The 21,499-nt window shown below is 40.3% G+C and overlaps 2 protein-coding genes across 2 annotated transcripts; both read left to right on the top strand.

The window, feature by feature from the left end:
- Positions 1 to 94: 94 nt before the first annotated feature.
- Positions 95 to 13,184, top strand: si:ch211-207e14.4 (interleukin-17 receptor D). The gene is made up of 12 exons (XM_017411170.3): positions 95 to 349; positions 7,024 to 7,108; positions 7,248 to 7,406; positions 8,693 to 8,811; positions 9,004 to 9,127; positions 9,338 to 9,376; positions 9,462 to 9,607; positions 10,280 to 10,354; positions 10,794 to 10,860; positions 11,658 to 11,810; positions 11,902 to 12,074; positions 12,221 to 13,184. The coding sequence occupies exons 1-12, from the start codon at positions 242 to 244 to the stop codon at positions 12,746 to 12,748; spliced, it is 1,776 nt and encodes a 591-aa protein (XP_017266659.1). The 5' UTR covers positions 95 to 241; the 3' UTR covers positions 12,749 to 13,184.
- Positions 13,185 to 13,698: 514 nt separating this feature from the next.
- On the top strand, positions 13,699 to 20,180 carry sars1 (seryl-tRNA synthetase 1). The gene is made up of 11 exons (XM_017411171.3): positions 13,699 to 13,888; positions 14,564 to 14,634; positions 14,993 to 15,073; positions 15,150 to 15,308; positions 15,583 to 15,726; positions 15,915 to 16,070; positions 16,605 to 16,826; positions 17,105 to 17,234; positions 17,339 to 17,496; positions 18,132 to 18,261; positions 19,464 to 20,180. The coding sequence occupies exons 1-11, from the start codon at positions 13,753 to 13,755 to the stop codon at positions 19,628 to 19,630; spliced, it is 1,554 nt and encodes a 517-aa protein (XP_017266660.1). The 5' UTR covers positions 13,699 to 13,752; the 3' UTR covers positions 19,631 to 20,180.
- The last annotated feature ends 1,319 nt before the right edge of the window (positions 20,181 to 21,499 follow it).

Here is a 21,499-nt window from a genome sequence, read left to right as displayed (position 1 = left end):
CAAACTATAAGCAGCCTCGGAGGCAGAAACCTCCCTCCTGTTTCCAGCTCCTGCAGAATAAACTCAGCTGGCAGCTAAAGTGTCAGAACACGCTGCGGAGAAACTCGCTGGCTGCTCCTCCACCTGTGGCCTCGGGACACCACTCCCCTCCGTGTCGCCGTCCCTCCTCCCAGGTTTTTGTACGTTCACGCTCGGTTTAAAGACACTCCTAACGTCGGCTTTCTCTCAGAAATGTAGCAGCATGTGGAGGGCACTTCTAGTTTTGCTCCAGGTTTCGGCTCTCGATCAGCCGAATGCCTTGGCTGCAGCTGTCACCCCTCAGGACTGCAGTCTGGAATGTATCCGTCAGGTAGGTGCTCCTATACATGAAGGTTTTTCTCACGTATTCAAGCTTCAGCTAACAAGATGTTACATGTAAGAATGGGAAGACTTGTGGCCACGTTGTCTCTGTTTCTCGTTTGGAGACAAACTCTGAGTCACTGAAGATGGACTTTTAATTTGTGGCTGTAGATTCAATCAGGCTTTTTTTTTTTAAATATATGTTGTCATTTTCATAAATCTTTTAAAGCAAATTTAACGTGTGCTCTACGCACTCGAACACGCAGGAACTTAAAAACTTAACAAAAAATAAAAACGGCACCTTTTCTCTCTGACTTTTCTGAAACCTGTTAAAGGAATCTTAGGTTTCTATCTGTCATGGTAGCCGTGGATGGTTCCTGAAGCTTCTGCCTGCCTGCAGGATGTTCGTTAGTCTTTCCCATCCGCTGCAGCTCGAAGCTCCTTTATCCGTTTTCCCTCTGAGATCGTCCTCCTGGCTTGAAGAGGTCCAGAGTCGAATAATCTTCCCCTTTGATTATATTAAAAGTATTCAAGCAAACACTCATTTGAAACGTTTTAGGACCTCTATCCAGATTATTTTAATCTTCACACGCTCTCATAATCAGTGGAATACGGCACCAAACATTTATTTGTATTTATTAAGGCGTTTATTTCTAGTATTTCTCAGGTCTGGATAAAAGAAGTGGGTAAAAATGGTGACAAAATATTTCTGTTTTCAGACTTGATCTTGAATCCATTTCCTAAATAATGAGTTTCTAAACCTAATTTGTACACATTAGCAGATTTTTTTTTTTTTAATGTATTTAAAAAAACAAAATGGAGACCATCTCTATTATGTGTTCTGGTTGATCTACCACATCAATCCTTGAAGCTGAAAGCCACAGAGACCAACTCGGCTTCAGTCGATCTCAAGATTAAATATTTCTGTCTTTTGTTTATATAAAAAAGGCAGAATCGTACAATAAAGTCATTTTGGGCTTATTGTCTCTGAAGGCAGAGATAATGATGATGATGATAATAATTTATTTCAGACAAACCTTTCACCGATAGTGTAATATAAACACATAGTACATTGTAACTTTCTTGAAGACACTTCACATCGGTGATTATGAGTCTGAAAAGGAGTATGAAGAAGTATAACTTATATAATCATACCCCTTTTCCAGCTGGAATTTGTCATATTATTCTAAATTTCCAATGTCCTTGCTGACAAAATAAAATATTATTATAGTAATATTTCCTCAGCCAAATGAAAGTACTACATATACACACAGACACATTTGTACACCTAGATATATACATATTCACATATACATACACCAATACACATTTACATACATACACCCATATATACATCTGTACCGACCTGCATACACTTAGTGAAATCATACATAGAGTTTTACTTCTCAGCCAGAATTATCCCAGTTGTTCTTCCTTATACCTTTGAATGATAGCTATTTTGAGACCTTTCTTGAAATATCTCATGCTTGGACTTTGCTTCAGCTCTTTAGAGAGTTTATTCCAGATCTTCACACCAACACCAGAAATGCACATTAATTTCATTGATGTTCGAGCCTTCAAAGTTCTAAAGTTTAGGTTTTCTCTATAGTCATATCCCCCCACTCTATCAGAAAATAATTTTTGAATATTTTCTGGCAAATTTTTTTTCCTGACTTTAAACATAATCTGTGCAGTTTGAAACTCTACCAAATCAGTGAGTTTCAGTAGATAAGAATCTATGAATAGATTGTGGGTATGACAATAAAAATCAGCCTTATGAATTAAACGAACGGCTCTTTTCTGTAATGTGCATAATGGTTTGAGTGACGTTCTGTAAGTGTTGCCCCAAATTTCCACACAGTAACTTAGATATGGTAGGATAAGTGAGCAGTACATAATATGTAGGGCAAAGGAGTTTAAATATTGTCTAGCCTTAGAAAGTACTGCAATAATTCTTACAATTTTAGATTGGACATATTTAATGTGGGGTTTCCAGCAGATCCTGTTTTGAATCAGTACTCCAAAAAACCTTATTTCAGTCACTCTCTCTACTGTCATATTATCAATTTTTATTTGTAAATCACTCTTCTCTTTACATTTACCGAACAGCATAAACTTTGTTTTTTCTAAATTTAACGACAATTTATTAATATTGAACCACTCTTTCAGTTTACATAACTCACAATTCATTTCAAGGAACAACTTCCGTAAATCTTCACCCGTAGCAAAGATGTTTGTATCGTCAGCGAATAGGACAAAGTTAAGTGTCTGGGAGACCTTACATATATCATTTATATACAAAATAAACAATTTTGGCCCCAATACTGAGCCCTGGGGAACACCGCAAACAATGTCCAAGCATGTTGATTGGAAGGCACCCAACTGCACAAATTGTTGCCTATTGCTGAAATAACTTTTCATCCAATGTAATACTACTCCTCTTAGACCATAACGCTCAAGTTTTCTGAGGAGTATATCATAATATGTCGAAGCGCACAACTGCAAACGATCCTGAAGTTTATTTAGTTTGATCATTTAATGTTTTATTGTGTTAATGTCCTAGAGAAATTTTAAAATGTGTCCCACAGTTTTAAAAACATGTTAAAGTTTGAAGAGAGGTCAGAGAATGTGAGGTTTTCTCTGCTCCGACCTTTTAATTGAGAGAAACTGGAAACTAAAAAACTCCAAGAGTTACTTTTCTTTTGTTCTGCAGCTCGGATGAAATCTTCCTGTTAATATCTGGTCATTGTGTTTTTCATCAGGAGGTTTTCTGACATTAACTACATCAGCTGTTTTAAACCTTCAGCTTTCAGTATTTTTACCTTTTTTTATCATTTTAGAACATTTTATTTTAATTTTTTTTATTTTCTTGAAACAAAAGAGGTCTTTTGGTTTTATTAAATTTTACTATTTCAGTTTTTGTTTGTCTAATTTGAGGTTTTAGATAGTGTTTTGCTAATTTTAGCTTCAATTTTTAGCTACGGGTTTGAATATTTTAGCTTTCAAGCTACAGTTTTTCTGGCTTTAGTTTTCATTTCTTCGGTTTTAGTTACAGTTTAGCTTATTTTAGCTTTTAACTACGGCTTTGCTAATTTTAGCTTTCTTCTGCTTGTTTTTCACTTTGCTGAAATTTGTTCAAGAAGCTGAAATTGAAATGTCAAAGTCTTTCAGCGCTCAGTGCACCTTCTCAGAAAGTATTTATTTTTCTAGTTTTCTTTATGAGCTGCAGAAAGTAGAAAAAGAAATGTCTGGAAAATCCTTAGTTACATAAGAAGACACACATTCACACGTTAAACTGTTTAAAACCAAACACAACTGAGAAATCTGAGTTTGAGTCTGGAAACGTCTGAAATTTAGAAACTTTAAAAGTGTCGGAACGTTGTTGCAGAATAATCTCCATCCATCTTATATTTCAGGGATTTTTGCTTATAAACAGCTTGAAAATGACATTCAGTGTTGCTTTTAAGAGAAATAAGTGTCGTGGACTTTATAAGATCTTGTTCTACAGTAAAGAGACTCAAACATTAACAGAGTCAGCGTCAAGCAGGCGGCAGGATGGATGTTAATGATAGAAAGCTTTGTGCATCAGGTACAGTCCCTTCATGTGCTGGAGGACAAGTCAGTCCAGGGTTACATACAATATACTGCCAAAAGTATTCACTCGTCTCTCTTCACACACACATGAATTCTTAATCCGTAGGGTTTAATCTGACATTGGTCCACCCTTTGCAGCTGTAACAGCTTCAACTCTTCAGGGAAGGTTTTCCACAGGTTTAGGAGAGTTTGTTGAAGGTTTGGACCATCAGACAACATCAGACCCTGATGTTGGACAGAAGGCCTGGCTCTAAATCTGCTCTAATTCATCCCAAAGGTGTTTTATCGGGTTGAGGTCAGGACTCTGTGCAGGTCAGTCAACTTCTTCCACATCCATGTCTTTATGGACCTTGCTTTGTACCCTGGTGTGCAGTCATGTTGGAACAGGAAGGGGTCACCCCCAAACTGTTCCCACAAAGTTGGGAGCATGAAATTGTCCAAAATGTCTCTGTATGCTTCCTTTCACTGGAACTAAGCTGAGCCCAACTCCTGTAAAACAAGCCCACACCATAATCCTCCCTCCACCAAACTTTACTCCTGCTGTCAGACAAGAACCGTTCTCCTGGCAACCAACAAACCCAGACTCATCCATCGGGTTGCCCGACAGAGAAGCGTGATTCGTCCCTCCAGAGGACACGTCTCCACTGCTCCAGAGTCCAGTGACAGCTGACTGGAATATTTAGTAGGGAGGATATTTCACGTCACAGAACCACGCTGGGATTCACCGAGCTCCTGAGAGCGACCCATTCTTTCACAGACGTTTGTAGGAGCAGCCTGCGTACCTGGGGGCTGGATTTTATAAACCCGTGGCCACAGAAGAGATTGGACGAGCTAAACTCAATGATCTGGATGGGGGAGTGAATATTTTTGGGAATATAGTGCACTTCACTGATGATTCTATGGTGAGAACAGTTGCTGAAAACAGGAATGAAATATGGCTTCACAGAACTCAGCGTTCACTTGGGGAAGTTCCTTTCTGTTCACCTTCATTTTTTCAACACATTAAACTTTTAGATGCATTCTTGGTCTTATCATGAAGCATAAAGTTCACATAAATGGAAAAACAAAAAACTTAAGCTGACTTAAACCAGAAGGCTCATAAGTCAATAACTTTGAAGAGCACCAAATTAAGAGCATTTTTTTTTTATACGCCTGACTCATTGTGACTTATTGTTAAAGGTTGTAAAATATAATGAGACAAACCAAAACACATAAGAAAAACCAGATCCAAATAGCTTCACAAAATAAAACAAAATGTTTTGGGTTACAAAAAATCTCTTCAGCCACAGAAGTATTTCTACCATTAAAAGTTCTTGCACAGACTTTCAGACAGATTATGCTGTTTAGACTGAAGGGGGGGAAACTCGAAACCCGATTCTGGTGATGAACCATCTTTACATCCATGTTTTCACATAAACACTCAGTTCTTGTGTTTTTTGCAGTTTGTCTCTACAATCACACAAAGACAGCGAGACTGGAGCAACGACTCCCTGAGTGGGAGCCAAGATATCGCCCCACATTTGATTCAAATCAGAGTTTTTGTGTAAAACATTTCAAAAAGCCGCAGGCCATTAAAATGCAGGAGAATGCACTAAATTAGATTTTATGACTCACATCTGAACTCCACGGAGAGAAGAATCTGAACCAAGTCGATACAAAATAATTGGCTCCACATTTTAAAAAGTCTTTAAATTGAAAAAAAGTGAACGTTATAGGCATCATTATGATGTGAAACGCAGAGTTATATTACAGGTTTGGGGACAGTTAAAGTTTCAAGCTGACATGCATAAAAGTTTTCAGTAACTTTTCTTTGCATGTTGCATTAATTCAATTTTTACAGTTAGGAAAAAAAAGCAAAATTTGAATCAAACCAGTTTCTCCTTATGCTTTTGAAAATGTTGCCAAAAAGAAATGATACATTTTTTGGTATGTAGATTTTAGTATTTTTATCATGTTTTTTTGAAGATAAATCATCAAACCACAGCTGCTAAACATTTAGCCATAACAGATCAGATGGTGCTCGTTTCTTCAGACAACGGCCTCAGAGCTGCATGAATGGAAAATGACAGAAACCACCTGGGCAGCAGATTAGGGAAGAAAAACATGCCAATAAATGATATTTCAGATATTTTCAACACGTCAGTCTGAGTCAAAGTCAGCTGGCACTTCACAGCCGCTGTTCATCATTTTAAATCAGCTACAGCTTCAAGTCAAAATATAAAAAATAGATCAGTTTTAAGCTTCAAATCTCAGGAGACGTGGGAAGAAACAGCAGAATCATGAATGTTCAATCTGTGGATCCTTAGACTGAAATAAGTTCTGTTTTCAGACTCCGTTATTTTTATTTGCTGAAGAAGCTGAAACTGAGTTATTAAAGCTAAAAGCAGCAAAAGGTTGGCTGAAAGCTGAAAAGCAAAAGGGTAGCCAAAAGTAACAGAATGGTAGCTGAAAATTAAAAGTACCATAAAAAGACAAAAACAGAGCAAGTATGCTGAAGCAGATTTTTTGGAAGGCATTGAAGAGATTTCAGTGTATTTCTGTGTGCAAAATGTTTGTAAATAAAGTTAAATATGTTGAAATGTAGAGAGGTTTACAAAAAAAGAAAAGCCGTAGCGCCCATCTCCTGAACATGAGCTGAGCTGAACATTTTGATACATGAATGACTAAAATAGCACAGAAAATATCAGAAAAAATCAAAAACAAAGTAGAAAGGAAGTGCTACATGTTGTTTTTGTTGTATGGACTCATGAAACGATGAAAAGAGTTCTTTCTTTTTGATTTATCTCACATGGGCAGAGGTTTAATCTGCCCAGGGAGCAGACGGGGATTAAGTGGTTTGTTTAAGGACAGCACAACATCCCGGGGACACAAACCTGAGACTTTCTGGTCCCAAAATGGCTGCCCTACCACTGCACCACAGCCGCCTGTGATTATAGTGAATGTTAATGGATTAAACATGAATCTAATCCTTATTTTTGCCCTTTTCAGACTGTGAAACTTGAAACTATGCACGTGTTAAATATTCCTGTCAAACACAATGAAAAGAACGCAGTTAAAAATGAAACCTGACAGATTTCCTCTCTTGTGTAGGGAAAACCTGCATGTGAGTACTGCAGGGTAACCAGAGATGACATCAAGAAGGCTCTGGGTCTGAACTCCATCAATGCGTTTGGAAGTAAGACTCAAACAGACGACCTGACTTTTGTCTCTGTCTTACAGCACAGAATGACACGGCTTCAGCTGTGTTTTCTTGGTGCTAAGGTGATGTTCTCCTGCAGACTCTGCTGCTCACAGTCTTCCACTTTTCTCCTCAGGTTGTATTCCATGGCCATGCTTTGAGCTGCTCGGAGATGAAGACCCCCGGATCTGTCAGCACTATGTTCACGCACCGACCGACGTAAAGGTTGAGTTTGTGCATGAGCCAAACCCTGAATCTGACACCGCCGTTGTTTCCTGGAAGCCCAGTCATTATGGTATGTTGAGTCAGACAGTTAACCTGATACACATGAAGAGGAAAACCAGCTTCAGCATTTGAAAAGTTCCATGACACGTCTGTGAATGTGGTCGGGTAGCTTCTCTTCTTCTCTTATTGTTCTGAATCGGATTCTGCTGGAGCCAAAACCAGAGACCCTCTGTCTCTTGGCTGCACCTAGATGAACAGAATCAGTGTCAAAAGACAACCTTGGCATAATCCAACACTGACTGAAAACAAGTCTGTCTCTTTACCCGTCATCCAAACCAAACGGCCCTTAGAAGAAAGCCCATAGTCCTGAGGTCCATTCCTCTGGACGCCACACTGTTCACCAGGCAACACATTTTTCATAAACCTCTTGTCATTGAATTTGATCTTTGTATTTATATGCAAATAACAGATTTCCTATTTTGTATTCAGTTAATTATGCAAGAGAAACAGGTTTTCTTACTGGACTTTTGGTTTAAACTGAGAATTATTGTCTAATCAGTATTTGAGGCATGAATGTAAATAACTGCGCTGAGAGCAAAACATTCATATCGCCTTGACAACCGCATCAGCCACCATTTGTTTATTTAGTTTGGAGCAGACAGCCGCTGCTTTAATCATTGTTCCAGAAGACGAAGCACAAGGCTGTGGGAATTAGGGGTGTACAGAGTGCTGCAGCACCTTTTCGTGCATGCCAGAAGACAAGCAAGTCTGAAAATAAATGTAATTATTGAAAGAATTTATGAAAACAGATTTTATTCATCCTGCGTATGCTTAAATTTCAATGTTTTGATATTATTGGGTTTTATATTCTTGTGTGTCCGTGTGCAAAACTTTTCAACCACTTAAAACCCATAAAAAGAGGAGACTGCTATTGGGTGTGCAGTTTTTATAGATATTGTTTGTCTGAAATATACAGAATATTTTTAATGTCCATTTACAGATAGGAGCAGTGTGCATTTCACTGCATATATTGTTTATATGGGTTTATGATGTTCTTCATATCAGGGTTTAGGGTTATAAAAATTCACAAATGCTCACAGCACCCCTCAAGTAAAACATGGCTGTAACTAAGAGCCACACGTTTCCCAAAAGCACCACGTTGGGAAACCTGCTGAACTCAAGCTGAGTCTTGTCTTTGCAGAGAGTTGTGGAACTTGTCAGGTTAATTACACATAATTTGACATAAATTGATGGTGTAAATTGCGAAGATAAAATAAGTCATAAATGTGTAGCAGGGTTAAAAGTTTATTGCGACAGCCATTAAAATAAACTTTGCTGTTTTTGTGCTCGCTGCAGGGATCGCCTTCCTGCGAGGCTTTCAAGTGTCAGTCCAGGCTTTGGGAAGTTTCACGTTTGTCTGTCAGCTGCTCCTCTTTCACCGTAACGTTTCCCTCTCACCATCAGATGCTCAAACGGTAGGAAAGGTGGTTTTGACTTCTTCATTTGTGAGATATACCCTATGACAACATGAACTTGAAGCTCTCACCATTATTCTTCCTGTATGAACATCGGTGAGGTGTAGAGAGGGGGATCCTGTCTAAACCAGAGAGAAGAGAAGTTTACTTTACTAATAAAATAAATCAAATTCATTCCCTCTTCTTTCACAGGTGTACCAATCAGACCCGTTCACCGGCCTCTCCCTGGGATCCCAGTATGCTGTCACTGTCATGGCTCTGCCGGTTCCTGAGCAGTGGGAGAAGTTTTATCACAAAAAGATCTTCTCCACTCGCTGTAAGACTGAAGCTTTCGCCTTCAAATGATCTCATAATTGCAAATTTGCAGTTTCATTAAGCTGACGTTTAACATCTAAACTGCTCTTCATGTTGGCCTTTTATACCGTATTAGTTATTACATCTCATCTCTTGTCTGCTCTTCAAGCATCGTTCTTTTAAGTATTTTCTAGGAGTCAAAACCCAAACCGTGTAAATGATTGTTTTCCAGCATGTGCAGAGAAGAACGGTCTGGAGAACTGCAAACAAGGTAAGACAAACCAGCTCCTGTTACGTCTGCTGCAGCTGTGATCAGATGCGTCTCTGAGTGCACGTTTCTCACCATGTGGCTGCAGACTGGTACCCGAAACACGTGGAGGTCCATCAGGAAGGTTCTGTCATCACTGTGACCTTTAACCTGGCTCCACCCAACCTGGGCATCAGGAGCTACTTCTGTCTGTGTTACACAAAGGGCATGAGGAAATACACAGACATTATACCTGTGAGTGGCTTTTATAAAGACTTGATTTTCCCCAGAGAAACACACTGAGGTCTCTTCTGTTCCTTTAAAACATTGTTCTATTTTAGATCTGCTTCCTCATACTTCCTCATTGCTTTTTGCCAAGCTTTAGCTTCTTTTAGCTTCTAGTTAGAGTTTTGCTACTTTTAGCTAACCTTTTACTGCTTTTAGGGACTATTCTGTCACTTTTGACTACTGTTCTATTTTACCTTTATTTAGAGGCTAAAAGTACCTTTTGATACTTTTTTTGCAGTCTTTTGATACTTAGAGCTTTTAGCTCCTTTTTGCTGCTTTTAGCTAATTTAATTATTGTATCATTTAATTATCTTTTAGCTAGTGTTCGGCTTCGTTTAGCTTTAAATTTCAGCAGTCATTCAGCGCTCAGTATTCACACTGTATTTTCACAGAAAATTAAATGTCTTTAATTCCCCATCTTGTTTAAATCAATGAGCCTGCCCTATGCTGTTTAATTAATCCTGCTTGTGTTCTGATCAGTCACTGAGCAGTAACAGCGCCTGAATTCTACCTGAAGAAAACACTTTTAATTTAACAATTTTACAAGTTGTTGTACATTCATACAGATCCTGCAGAATAAAATAGTCGTATACAGCTGTTTTATGTGAGCTTAATAACTGTTTTTCTGATTTTCCCCAGAATTTCTCCATAAACAAAACGTATCACAGCCATCAGCTGACTGACCTTCAGGAAGGAACCAACTACACTTGTGAGGTAAAGAAAGAGACTTCACCAACCTTTCCCTGTTTCTATCAAAAGGCAGTTCATGGAAAATAAAGCGTTTTAGTGTCTCTGAACTGGTTTTGTTTTTCAGACTGTTGTCTTTAGTATTTTGGTTCAGATCATCTCATTGGGCACTTTCAAATCTAGGGGCCTGCTTGAGACTCATAGAGTCAACAAGGCAAAAAGAAAAGTGGTACGATCCGACTAAAGGAGCATATAGCATCTCTATAAAAAAAGCAAATGTTTTCTGTCATGAAAGCTGGATAGTGCCTGAAACAAAAAGAGTATCACTGAGCTGAGGCGAACATATATCAGAGTTGCATTCATGGCTGACTGAGAGGCCCCAGAATCAGTTGATAATTAATTCATCAAACTTTAATTTCCAAAGTCAGAAAATAACTTGAATTCTAAACATTTTCTTCTGTCATAGATTGCAGCGAATGAAATTGATGCAGTGAGAAAAACCTTCAACATTCACGTCATCAGGACCCAGAAAGGTAGGAGAGACTGCTGCTGCTGCTTCTGAGCCACTTTTACAAATCATCGTGGAAGTTTCCACACTGTTTACCTTTTTGTTATGAAGGCAGAAGGTGCTATTAGTACGATAAATAAATTCTGTCCATTAGCTGTGTTTAATATTCAGTAAGCGACTTCTGCCAAGATTTCATGTCATGGAAAATAAGGAAAACATGCCAGCGTGAAAGTACCTTAAAACTGAATTCCTCCAAATAAGCAGCCTTAGGAAGGTTAAAAACTTTAAGATCTCAGATACTCCTCTCTTCAAGACTACATGTAAGTTATAGTTCTATTTTAAGAAATTAGATTTTACTGCAGGTTATGTTTCAGGGTGGAGTTAAATTATGATGTGCAAAATACAATTTTTTAAGAAAGGATTGATTTTGCACCTGCATGTTAGATCAGCTTAAAAAAAGGTAAACGGTTGCTAAGTTTATCCACAAACAAATAATGGATGTCATCCATTTATTGCACATTTTTAAGTTACAAAAAAGACTTCTTTTATTTTATGTCGTGGTTTCTAGGCCACTCAGAATGTTTATAATACAAATCTTTTAAAAAGCAGACGTGCAGGACTGTGCAGATGACATAAAGGCTCTTTTTTGTCACTATGTGAAAACAAGAGTATCTTCTTGATGTTCTGAAGTCACCCTTTACTTCTACCATGTGCTTTTGTAAAACTCAGACCCACTGAAGAGTGGCCTGATTGGGTGTCAGTCCCAGTCAGTTTGATCAGGAAGTGAATCAAAGTCCAACATGGTGTTGTTGTCTCCTCCAGCTCCTCCACCCACAGAGGAAGCCTCTGACCCCACCTCCTTGGCTGTGGTGCTGCCACTGTGTCTGATCGTGGTGTTCATACTGGGAGTCTTACTTTCTGCTCTCACCTGTCGAACCTCCAAGACGTGCAGGAAGAATCTTGACATAAAACCAGGTGAAAACACAAACCGGACCGTCTAACCAAAACCTGACGATTCTTTGGATTCTGTTAACAAACAACCTTGTGTTTCTGCTCTTCCATGCAGAAATAATCAGGCTGCATGAAGAGAACAAGACTAAAGAGGAAGTGGTGTTGTTGCCCCGAGCCCGGCTGACTCCTCCACGTCTTCTGATTTGCTACAGTAGCTGTGACGGCCCTGCTCATGTTGACGCCGTCCTGCATTTAGGAGCCTTCATACAACAGCACATGGCAACTCAGGTACTCTGCACATGTTGCATATTTCTTGTATTTTGTCATTTCAGCAAAATTGACTAAATATACTGAGTGTTTTTATAAGATACTTATGAGTTTAGCTGATTTCCTGTATATCTTGTTCATGAAGCTTTCCTTGTATATCTTCTCAGGTTTGCCTGGACCTTTGGGACTCTCTGAGCGTGGCTGAGGAGGGCAGTATGGCCTGGTACTGTCGGCAGATCCAGGAGAGCGACTTTGTCCTGGTCATGTGTTCTCTAGGGTTCAGGAAAAGACATGAGCCTGCAGAGCCGGGGAAGGATGAAGAAGATGAGGAGGAACCGGATTTAAGATCAAACTCTCACATTTCCGCGGCAATCATCCGGCTTATTGGAGAGGAGGTGGGTCGAGCCAAAGCCAGGGGCCAGGACTTGTCTAAATACATGGCGGCCATTTTTGAGTACTCTGAGGAAACAAACATCCCCACCGAGCTGAGACTCGTTCCTCACTACACGCTGACGAGTGACTTACCGCTGCTCTTCTCCCACCTTCACGGAGTGGCCCTGCACAGGCCAGGGGGTTACCTGAAGATAAACCACATCACAGAGGAGGGCTTTGCTACGGTACCAGCAGGAGCTGCTCTGCAGAGGGCGATCCACGAGGCTGGGATGGCCATGAGGGCAAGAAGACCGAGTGACTGAGGGGACTTTTAAACCACAATATCATGGGTGTTCTCAGCTCAGAAAAGGCTCTTAAAGAGATGTAACTATGCACTATGACTTGTGAATAACACACTTTATGCATCCTGTTTATGCCAAGGACAAACATATATTTTACATGTCTTATTATTATTATTTATGTCTTGTAAGAAGCTGCTATGACTTTAAACACTTTATGTTGTTAGTCTGCAAAGTTACTCTTTGAAAATATTTGTCTGAAAATGCTGGAAGTATCACACATTTGTGTTTACAGACATGCTTTATTTATCTGTATGCATTCCTTGTGGTTTTGTCTAAAAATGCAGAGATCCTTGCCCTTTGTACTTTTATGTTGAAGTGAGGACACAAATGTCTAAATTGCATTGTAAAAAAAACACTTCTTTGTGCACTAAACGTCTTATAAAGCATATAAAAAACATGTTTCGTCAATCTTTGTAACAAATACTGGTGCTTAAGCCTGACTGAATTTTTCAGGTGATATAAAGATGGCAGGACTGGAAGAAAACCTTTTTTCGCATTGGTTTAGATCATTATTAGCTTTATCTGAATAAAAATGGCATTTAAAGTTTTCAGCCGGAACAGAACTGGTTTAATAATAACAATAATCATAATAACTATCCAATTTTACAAAATAATCATCAAATTTGCACCAAATAAAGCATATATTACTGAAGTTTAAGACTGAGTCAGATTTTGTAGATGTTATAAAAGTTGCCAGATTGGAAGAAAATCCCTTTTTTAGTTTTGGTTTAGATTATTATTAACTTTATCTGAATAAAAAACGTCATTTGAAGTTCTCAGTCGGAAAAGAACTGGATTAATAAAATTCATTATATCCAGTAGGTTTTTTTTTTCAAACAAGTAGATGTATAGACAGTCGTAAAGAAAAAGTCGTATTATTGACCCGAGTTACAAAACCTGGCAACCCCGCTCGCGGAGTCACCGGTGCGGCTTCATTCAGCCTCTCTGACAGGCGGCGTGGAAAGATGGTGCTCGACTTGGACTTGTTTCGGACCGACAAAGGCGGCGACCCCGAAATCGTCCGTGAGACTCAGAGGAAGAGGTTCAAAGATGTAACTCTGGTTGACAAGCTGGTCGCCGCAGACACGGAGTGGAGAAAATGTGAGCCTCCTTTTACGTCCGTGTAGTTCGAGCCGTAGCAGCTAAGCTAACGTTAGCGCCGTGGCTAATGCCTCTGAGGTTAGCACAAGAGAGGACTTAACTAACTCCGGGGTGTAAATTCGGGTGTAATCTCAAACTAAAAGATGGCTTCGTGCGTCGGTAAGCAACAGCTAAGAGTTGAGCTTGATTTGAGTTTTATTCGGAAAAGGAGAATAGCACCCAGTGAGGCTAATGATGTTAGCCCAGCTAGCTAACACAATTTAATGAATCCAAATTACCAAAGTGGTTATAAGTCCTCTCAAGCAATAAGTGTTATTTAAAATCGGCTTTTTAGCAGAGTAGCTTTCAGTCCACTATGCATTATATTTTAAATTACAGATGATTAAAAAGTGGTGAGTAATGTTGAATTAGCCTGACATCATATAATCTGATGCAATCCCAGCCAGCATCAACCTCGCCCTGCAGTGCAGCTACACACACTTTCCTCCCGGTTCCACGTGTTTACACTAATCTCTGGGACATAATTGGTCCCCCTGACTTGCTTCATGCATTTCATACATGTTTTTATTATTCTAACACCCGGTGGCAGCTGTGACCAGGTTAATGGAGCTGCTGATGTAGCTCAGAGACACGCACTCCCATGATGCACTGACTGACAGATTTAACCCCTGACAGGCCGCTTCACTGCAGACAACCTCAACAAAGCCAAGAACCTCTGCAGCAAGAGCATCGGGGAGAAAATGAAGGTACGGACACAAAAGGGTTGAACTTTGTAATGACCTAGAGTCAATATTTGTTTGCTGTGTCAGCTTTGAATCATCCAGGTCGTGGCAGTCTTTAATATCTACGCAGAAGGCAGCTGATTTTGCTTTTCCAGAATTGCTTCTGTAATTCTATCTGGAAAGTGAGGAGCTTTAGACATTCACAGTTCAACAATAGTATACACCTGAGATTCCTACTCAGTCAAAACTCAAGAAGACTTTCTTTAATAAAAAAACAAACATTCATGCATTTAGAGTCATTTGATTACTGGTCAGATTCAAAAATAGGTTTGAGTTTTTAAATTGTGCATCTTTAACATGCAGTAATCATGTGTTAATGCAGAGGAAGGAACCAGTTGGGGACGATGAGTCTGTACCAGAGGAGGTGCAGAACCTGGAGGCTCTGACAGCTGAAACATTATCGGTACGAGTGACGGCACCCTGCGCATGTTGCTGTTTGTTCTGTCGCTGTTTCTAGGTTTGTTTTTCTCCGTCGTCAGGCCCTGACGGTTACACAGATCAAAAAGGTGCGCTTGCTTGTGGACGAAGCTGTGGAGAAAACTGACAAGGAGAGGATGAAGCTGGAGGCGGAGAGGTTCGAGTACCTGAGGGAGATCGGGAACCTCCTGCACCCGTCTGTACCCATCAGCAATGATGAGGTGAGTGGCTCACGACGGGGACAGAAAAAAAAAACATGGAGGTTTTTCCTTCATCATGTTTGTTGTTAGAAATGTAAACACATACACTGGGATAACTGAATTATGTAATGTAGTTGTTTTTTGTTTGTTTGTAGTTAAAATCTTTAGAAAATAAGCTTTTGTAAATATAATACCCTTAACAATTTTGACCCCTAGGCTTTATACAGCCACTCTCCTGCCAGGAATCTGGGTGTTATTTCTGATTTCTTGTTTTTTTTTTTTTTGCTCTTGTCAGGATGAAGACAACAAGGTGGAGCGTACCTGGGGGGACTGCAGTGTTCAGAAGAAATATTCTCATGTTGACCTGGTGGTCATGATCGATGGTTTTGATGGGGAGAGGGGAGCTGTTGTGGCTGGGAGCAGAGGCTACTTCCTAAAGGTGAGTTTGTGAACACAAACAAGCTACCTGCTGCAGACGAGCACAAACAGGCCTGCGTTCGTCTGTCCCTCCAGATACATCTGATTCAGACACACCTCACTGAGGAATTAACGTATAGATGTTGAATTCCTGACCTGCGAGTTTAGAGATCAGCTGTTGAGTGGTTTCCTCTTCCGTGTTGTGTTCAGGGCCCTCTGGTGTTCCTGGAGCAGGCTCTGATCAACTATGCCTTAAGGATCCTGTACAGCAAACACTACACCATGCTGTACACGCCGTTCTTCATGAGGAAAGAGGTCATGCAGGAAGTGGCCCAGCTCAGCCAGTTTGATGAAGAGCTTTATAAGGTTTGCAAACATTTACTGAATTGTGTCAAACTTCAGACTCTGTGTCCCGTTGACTGTATCTTGCAGTATGGAGCATAATATTAATAAAATATTTTTTAACAAAATGAATAACTTGTCAAGTTAAAGCAGTAGGTTAGAAGTGGGACATTCACGTCTTCATGTTGTTTTCTGTGGATCTTATTTGCAAGGGTGCCCCCTGGAGGCCAAAACAAATAACTACATGTTCCACATAGAAGCAGTTATTCTAAATTTAGACATCAATTTTGAATGACATCAATATCTACTGATTCAGGTCAGGGACGTCACATAAGTGTTGTTCCAGATGTTTATTTAATGATTACATCAAACATCAGGACTAAGAAGAAAAACATGATGTCACTGATTTGTGCTGATTATTGGTAAAAGACACTTTTTTTTTTAAGAATGTTACTCACAGATTGTTCAGAGAACCTCTGAATAAAACAAATCCACTTTTTTATTTTTACTTTTTTGAATAATCTGACCTCTGCCTCCTCCCGTCCGTGTTTCCTACAGGTGATCGGTAAGACTAGCGAGAAGTCGGACGACAGCTCCATAGATGAGAAATATCTCATCGCCACCTCCGAGCAGCCCATCGCGGCCTTCCTGAGGGAAGAGTGGCTGAAGCCCGAGGACCTGCCGATCCGCTACGCCGGCTTCTCCACCTGCTTCAGACAGGAAGTGGGCTCCCATGGGCGGGACACCCGCGGCATCTTCAGGGTGCACCAGTTCGAGAAGGTCAGAGGTGGCGCACCGGGAGGGTTTTGCTGCTTTTAGCGCCTATTTTGCTTTTAGTTTTAGCTCATCTTCAGCTGCTTTGAACTTTTAGCTTGTCTTCTGCTTGTTTTAACTTTTAACAACTGTTTCAGAAGATTTCAGCAGCGTCATCCAGCTGTCAGCGCTCAGACTGCATTTCTTTAGCTTTTTAATTAAAAATGTTCTCCTTAAACATTCAGACTCTTTTCCTCATGCTCATTAGGAGAGTTTGGAACTGACCTTCATGTTTCTGGTTGTAGATAGAGCAGTTTGTCTATGCCTCCCCACACGACGGTAAATCCTGGGAGATGTTCGATGAGATGATCGGAACAGCGGAGGAGTTCTACCAGTCGCTGGGAATTCCTTATCGTATCGTCAACATCGTCTCCGGTATTTCTGGCACAACACGGTTCAGTTTTAGCTGCTTGTGAACACTCAGAACCTTGTAAGGTGTGTTTATTTACACACAGCGTCTGATGTTGTCCTCCCTGCAGGCGCCCTGAATCACGCAGCCAGTAAGAAGCTGGATCTGGAAGCCTGGTTTCCTGGCTCGGGTGCCTTCAGAGAGCTGGTCTCCTGCTCAAACTGCACCGACTACCAGGCCAGGCGTCTCAAGATCCGCTACGGACAGACCAAAAAGATGATGGACAAGGCGAGTGCGCAGCTTCAGAACAGCCTGGGATGCTAATGAGGCCTGACGTTCAGACGGGCAGAATGTAATCTGATATTGTTCAATTCAACAGGTTTTTTTCTGTTTTGGAAAAGGTTTCGAACGAGGTGAAATTACCCAGAACTATCTGAGCTGCGACAGCGATAAGAGCTGGCTGAATTATCCTAATGAGGAAAATGAGTTTCACTGCTGCCAGTTTTCTCATTTGGTGAAGGATACGCTTCACTTAATCTATTTGGGAAGTGATCAGATAGGACAAACTTTTCCATTAATAAAGAATAGTCTCGTAAAAAGAAAAAAGAAATAGCTGACTATTTCTCAAGAATTCAACAGGTCCAAATCTTCATTTCTGAAGTTGACTCCAGTAAATGAAATCATCACCGGCTGCTAACAAAGCAGACCGAGGCAGGTACCGTGTGGGTAGAGGTTGGTAACGAAATACTGAGCAGAGCCTGGAATGCAGTTCTCCAAGCCGTGCACACAGAAATGGGTCGGGGTTTTTAAAAAACGTGATCCCAAACACTCAGAATGCTGTGGATGTCCGCAGCCCGTTGAGACACCGGCCTCAGCTGCATGAAGCTAACGTGCTCCGCTCTCTCTCTCTTTGGGTTCCACAGGCAGAGTTTGTGCACATGTTGAACGCGACCATGTGTGCAACGACACGCGTGATGTGCGCCATCCTGGAAAACTACCAGACAGATGAAGGCATCGTGGTTCCAGAGAAGCTCAGGGAGTTTATGCCTCCAGGTAAGATGTGTTAACAGGCTACACGCTGCTTTTAGAGCATTATTCTGATTTTCTATCCTAATGGAAGATGATGATGAAAGTAACTAATCCAGGAGCAGTAAACTACATTTAGAGCTACCTTTTTGTCTGACGAATGTTTTACTAACTCACCGTTTTTGAGACTCTAGTACACAGGTTTAGTCTCTAAAAGGGTTTTTTTTTAGTGTCCAAATCATTTGTTTAGTTCAGAAAAACCTGCAGGCCGTACAAGGAGGGACAAAATGTCCCAGAGGACTTGTTTACATCAGAAACAAAGTTCCAGGTTGATATCTGGAAGGATTTAAGAATATTTTCAGGTTCATTAGTGACTGAAATAAAACTGGTCCTCTTTGTGACGTCCGCCTGAGTGAAGGTTTGCTGTCACGACTCTGCTGAGTTTCCTGCAAATGAAAGTAAAGTTCTCTTCACTTCATGACCATCTGCTGACGAACACACAAACAGAACTGAAGGAATGCATATCACCCGCCACCTTCCACACCACAGCTTTACACTAAGATCTTAAGATGAGAACTTAAAGCCTTACTGTTCAGCTCCGATAGTCAAACCTTCAGCTACTACCAGCTGAGTCATAGACAGTTTGATCAGCTGTGGCGGCCATCTTAAATTGGGTTGATTTGTAGATGTAAATTCATTGATTACTTTCTGATAGTTTCATTAAAATCCATCCTGTAGTTCATGAGCTGTTCTGGTAACAGACAGGCTCAGCAGTGGGCGATAATAAAACCTTGGCTTAATGTGCTCTCTGAAGTCTTTACTGGCCCTAAGATGATAAAAGATTAAGACTGAGATGATAAAGTCATAAAAGCTGTGTGCACAGATCTGGTTGCCTGCTTTAATAACTTAGGTGTTTGTTGTTATTTTAGATGTTTGTCCACAGGAACCAAAATATCTTCCCCTTCAGATCAACCCTGGTCAGGAATATGTTTGATGTAAACACTAATACCATGATGATATCGGTTACTAAACTCAGGAGCCTATAAACCCTTTAGTGTTTTAAAAACTAGAATGTCATATAACTTGTTTATTTATAACTTATTCATTACATAAGTCTCTGGGAGCTGCTGTTTTTCCCAACAGTCTCTTTGGCTCGTTTTTTAAAACCTTTTCCAATCTTAGTAATGCCTTAAATTCCTTTCCCTTTTATTTTTTCCTTCCACCTTCAGGTTTAAATGAGATCATTAAGTTTGTGAAGCCAGCCCCCATCGATCAGGAGGCGTCCAAGAAAGCCAAGAAACAGCAGGAAGGAGGAGGGAAGAAGAAGAAGCAGGGAGGAGGAGGAGAAGCAAACCTGCCCAACGCCATGGAGAGCATGTCCGTCAACGATTCATAGACTCCAAATCACATCAGCTGCTGTTCCTCAGATAGAACCTGATGGAACGGAGCCTCGAGGTTAATCAGGATGATCAGGGAGGGTTTGACTTGATGTGAAATAATAAAGTTAGAAAAAAAAACCCAATTTAAATGCCTTTGACGGTAAATGAATCTAAGGACTGGCTCTGTCCCATCCGTGTCCGTCTGAGTGGACACCTCACTGTACTCGCTCACGTCCACTTCCTGTCCGTTTCTCATAAATACAGCACCAAAACGCCTGAAACCAACAGGTACAGAGTTGATTTATTCACCTGTTGATTTACTCAGATTATTCAAGTTTAGGAAAAACTCTTCTTCAGTATCAAAACTTCCTTCTGCTCTTTGATTACTTCCTAATGATCACTGAGACGCGGTGGGAGCGATCAGGTGTGTTAGCTTCTGTTTTAGGCTTCTCTTCATCCCAGACTGCTGCTTGATGTCACCTTTGACCGAGACGTGGACGTCCTCTGTACGTAACACGATGAAGTGGCACTTACTGTAAACAATAAATATAAAGAAGAGAAACAGAATCTTGTGTTTTAAATGAAATGTTGAACATTCAGAAGTGATGAACTGCATGTGGGCCGTGTTAAAATAAAAAAAAGAAAGTAATACTGGGACTTTTTAAGCATTCTGTCTCTCAGTTTCAGCCTTAGAGAAAGTCTTTTTTTGCTCAGTTAATGTTCAGCTACTCTTTGGGATGTAATGACGGCTCTGTTTGGTCTAAAGCAGCCGATGGCCTCTGGACTCCGGTGAACAGATGTGAGAAGCTCCCAAACTTTTCCTCTGCATTCTTCTGGAAAACCTGCAAAAACAAAGAAGTTTGACTTGAAGCATCTCTTCATGTTGTGTTCTTTAGTTACAGCGATGGTCTGTTGCACAGTAACTACAGGTTTATGGCGACTTTCAGGTTCTGTTTTGTTGGCTACGAAAGGAAGGTCTTAAATCTTGAAGCGAGTTCGGCTGATGTGACTTTAGCTGTCGTCCTCTGCTGTGCAGGTGAAACGGGATCAATCAGCCGACTGCTTACAGGTGCTCAGCTTCCCCCACGCTTTATCAAAGATTGTCTATATGACAGATGCACACTCCAATTAGCTTAAAATGAGATTCATGGTATGAAAGCAGCTCCGATATGCGTTTTATATTCTTAGCATCATATTAATAAAAAACCAGTTTGAGTTTCTGACAGCTTCATGGGGGCCAAAATGTCTTTAACAGGGCCGTACTTGTTGTTGAACAGCGTTTGCAGCCAAAACAGCTGTCCCCAGATGAGCCTGTTTGTTACAGAAAAATGGGTAAAATGTAAATAAAATAAAATAAACATACTCCAATAGTATAACATAAAAATGGAAGAAGATTTTTTTTTTTTTTTTTGCAAAAACCTTCAGTTTTAATGTAAAATGATGATCAGGGTTCGGTTTTAATTTTGCAGGTAAAGAAATCCACATTCACATGAAGTCACCTTTTAACGTAATTACCCAAGTCCCAGCTGCATCACAGCATCCCAGGAACCTGTGTGATTTAGAAAAAGTGTCAAATTGATCCTGTGTTCTGTAGGAAAATGTCAGATGTGATTATAAATCAAACCCAGAGGTTGTTCAGTCGCTCTGATGAGGGGAAACCAGAGAAAACCACCCGCAACAGAAAACAGATTCTGATTAATCTAAATGTATGCAGTTTGTTTTTGTAACTTTTCTCATAATGTGCCTTTCAGTTTGTAGATAAAAGATGAAACTAAGATATTTTACTGACAGACACAGTTGACTCCAAATAGGCTAACTTTTAAACCAGTGTTTCTCAACCTTTTTTGGGCCAGCGCCCCCCCCCCTATCCATTATCAAGGCCTCTT

The sequence above is a fragment of the Kryptolebias marmoratus genome, linkage group LG8 (assembly GCF_001649575.2).
Source record: "Kryptolebias marmoratus isolate JLee-2015 linkage group LG8, ASM164957v2, whole genome shotgun sequence".
Taxonomy (NCBI): domain Eukaryota; kingdom Metazoa; phylum Chordata; class Actinopteri; order Cyprinodontiformes; family Rivulidae; genus Kryptolebias; species Kryptolebias marmoratus.
Note: the sequence above shows the minus strand (reverse complement) of the source record. Positions and strands in the feature narration are given on the sequence as shown.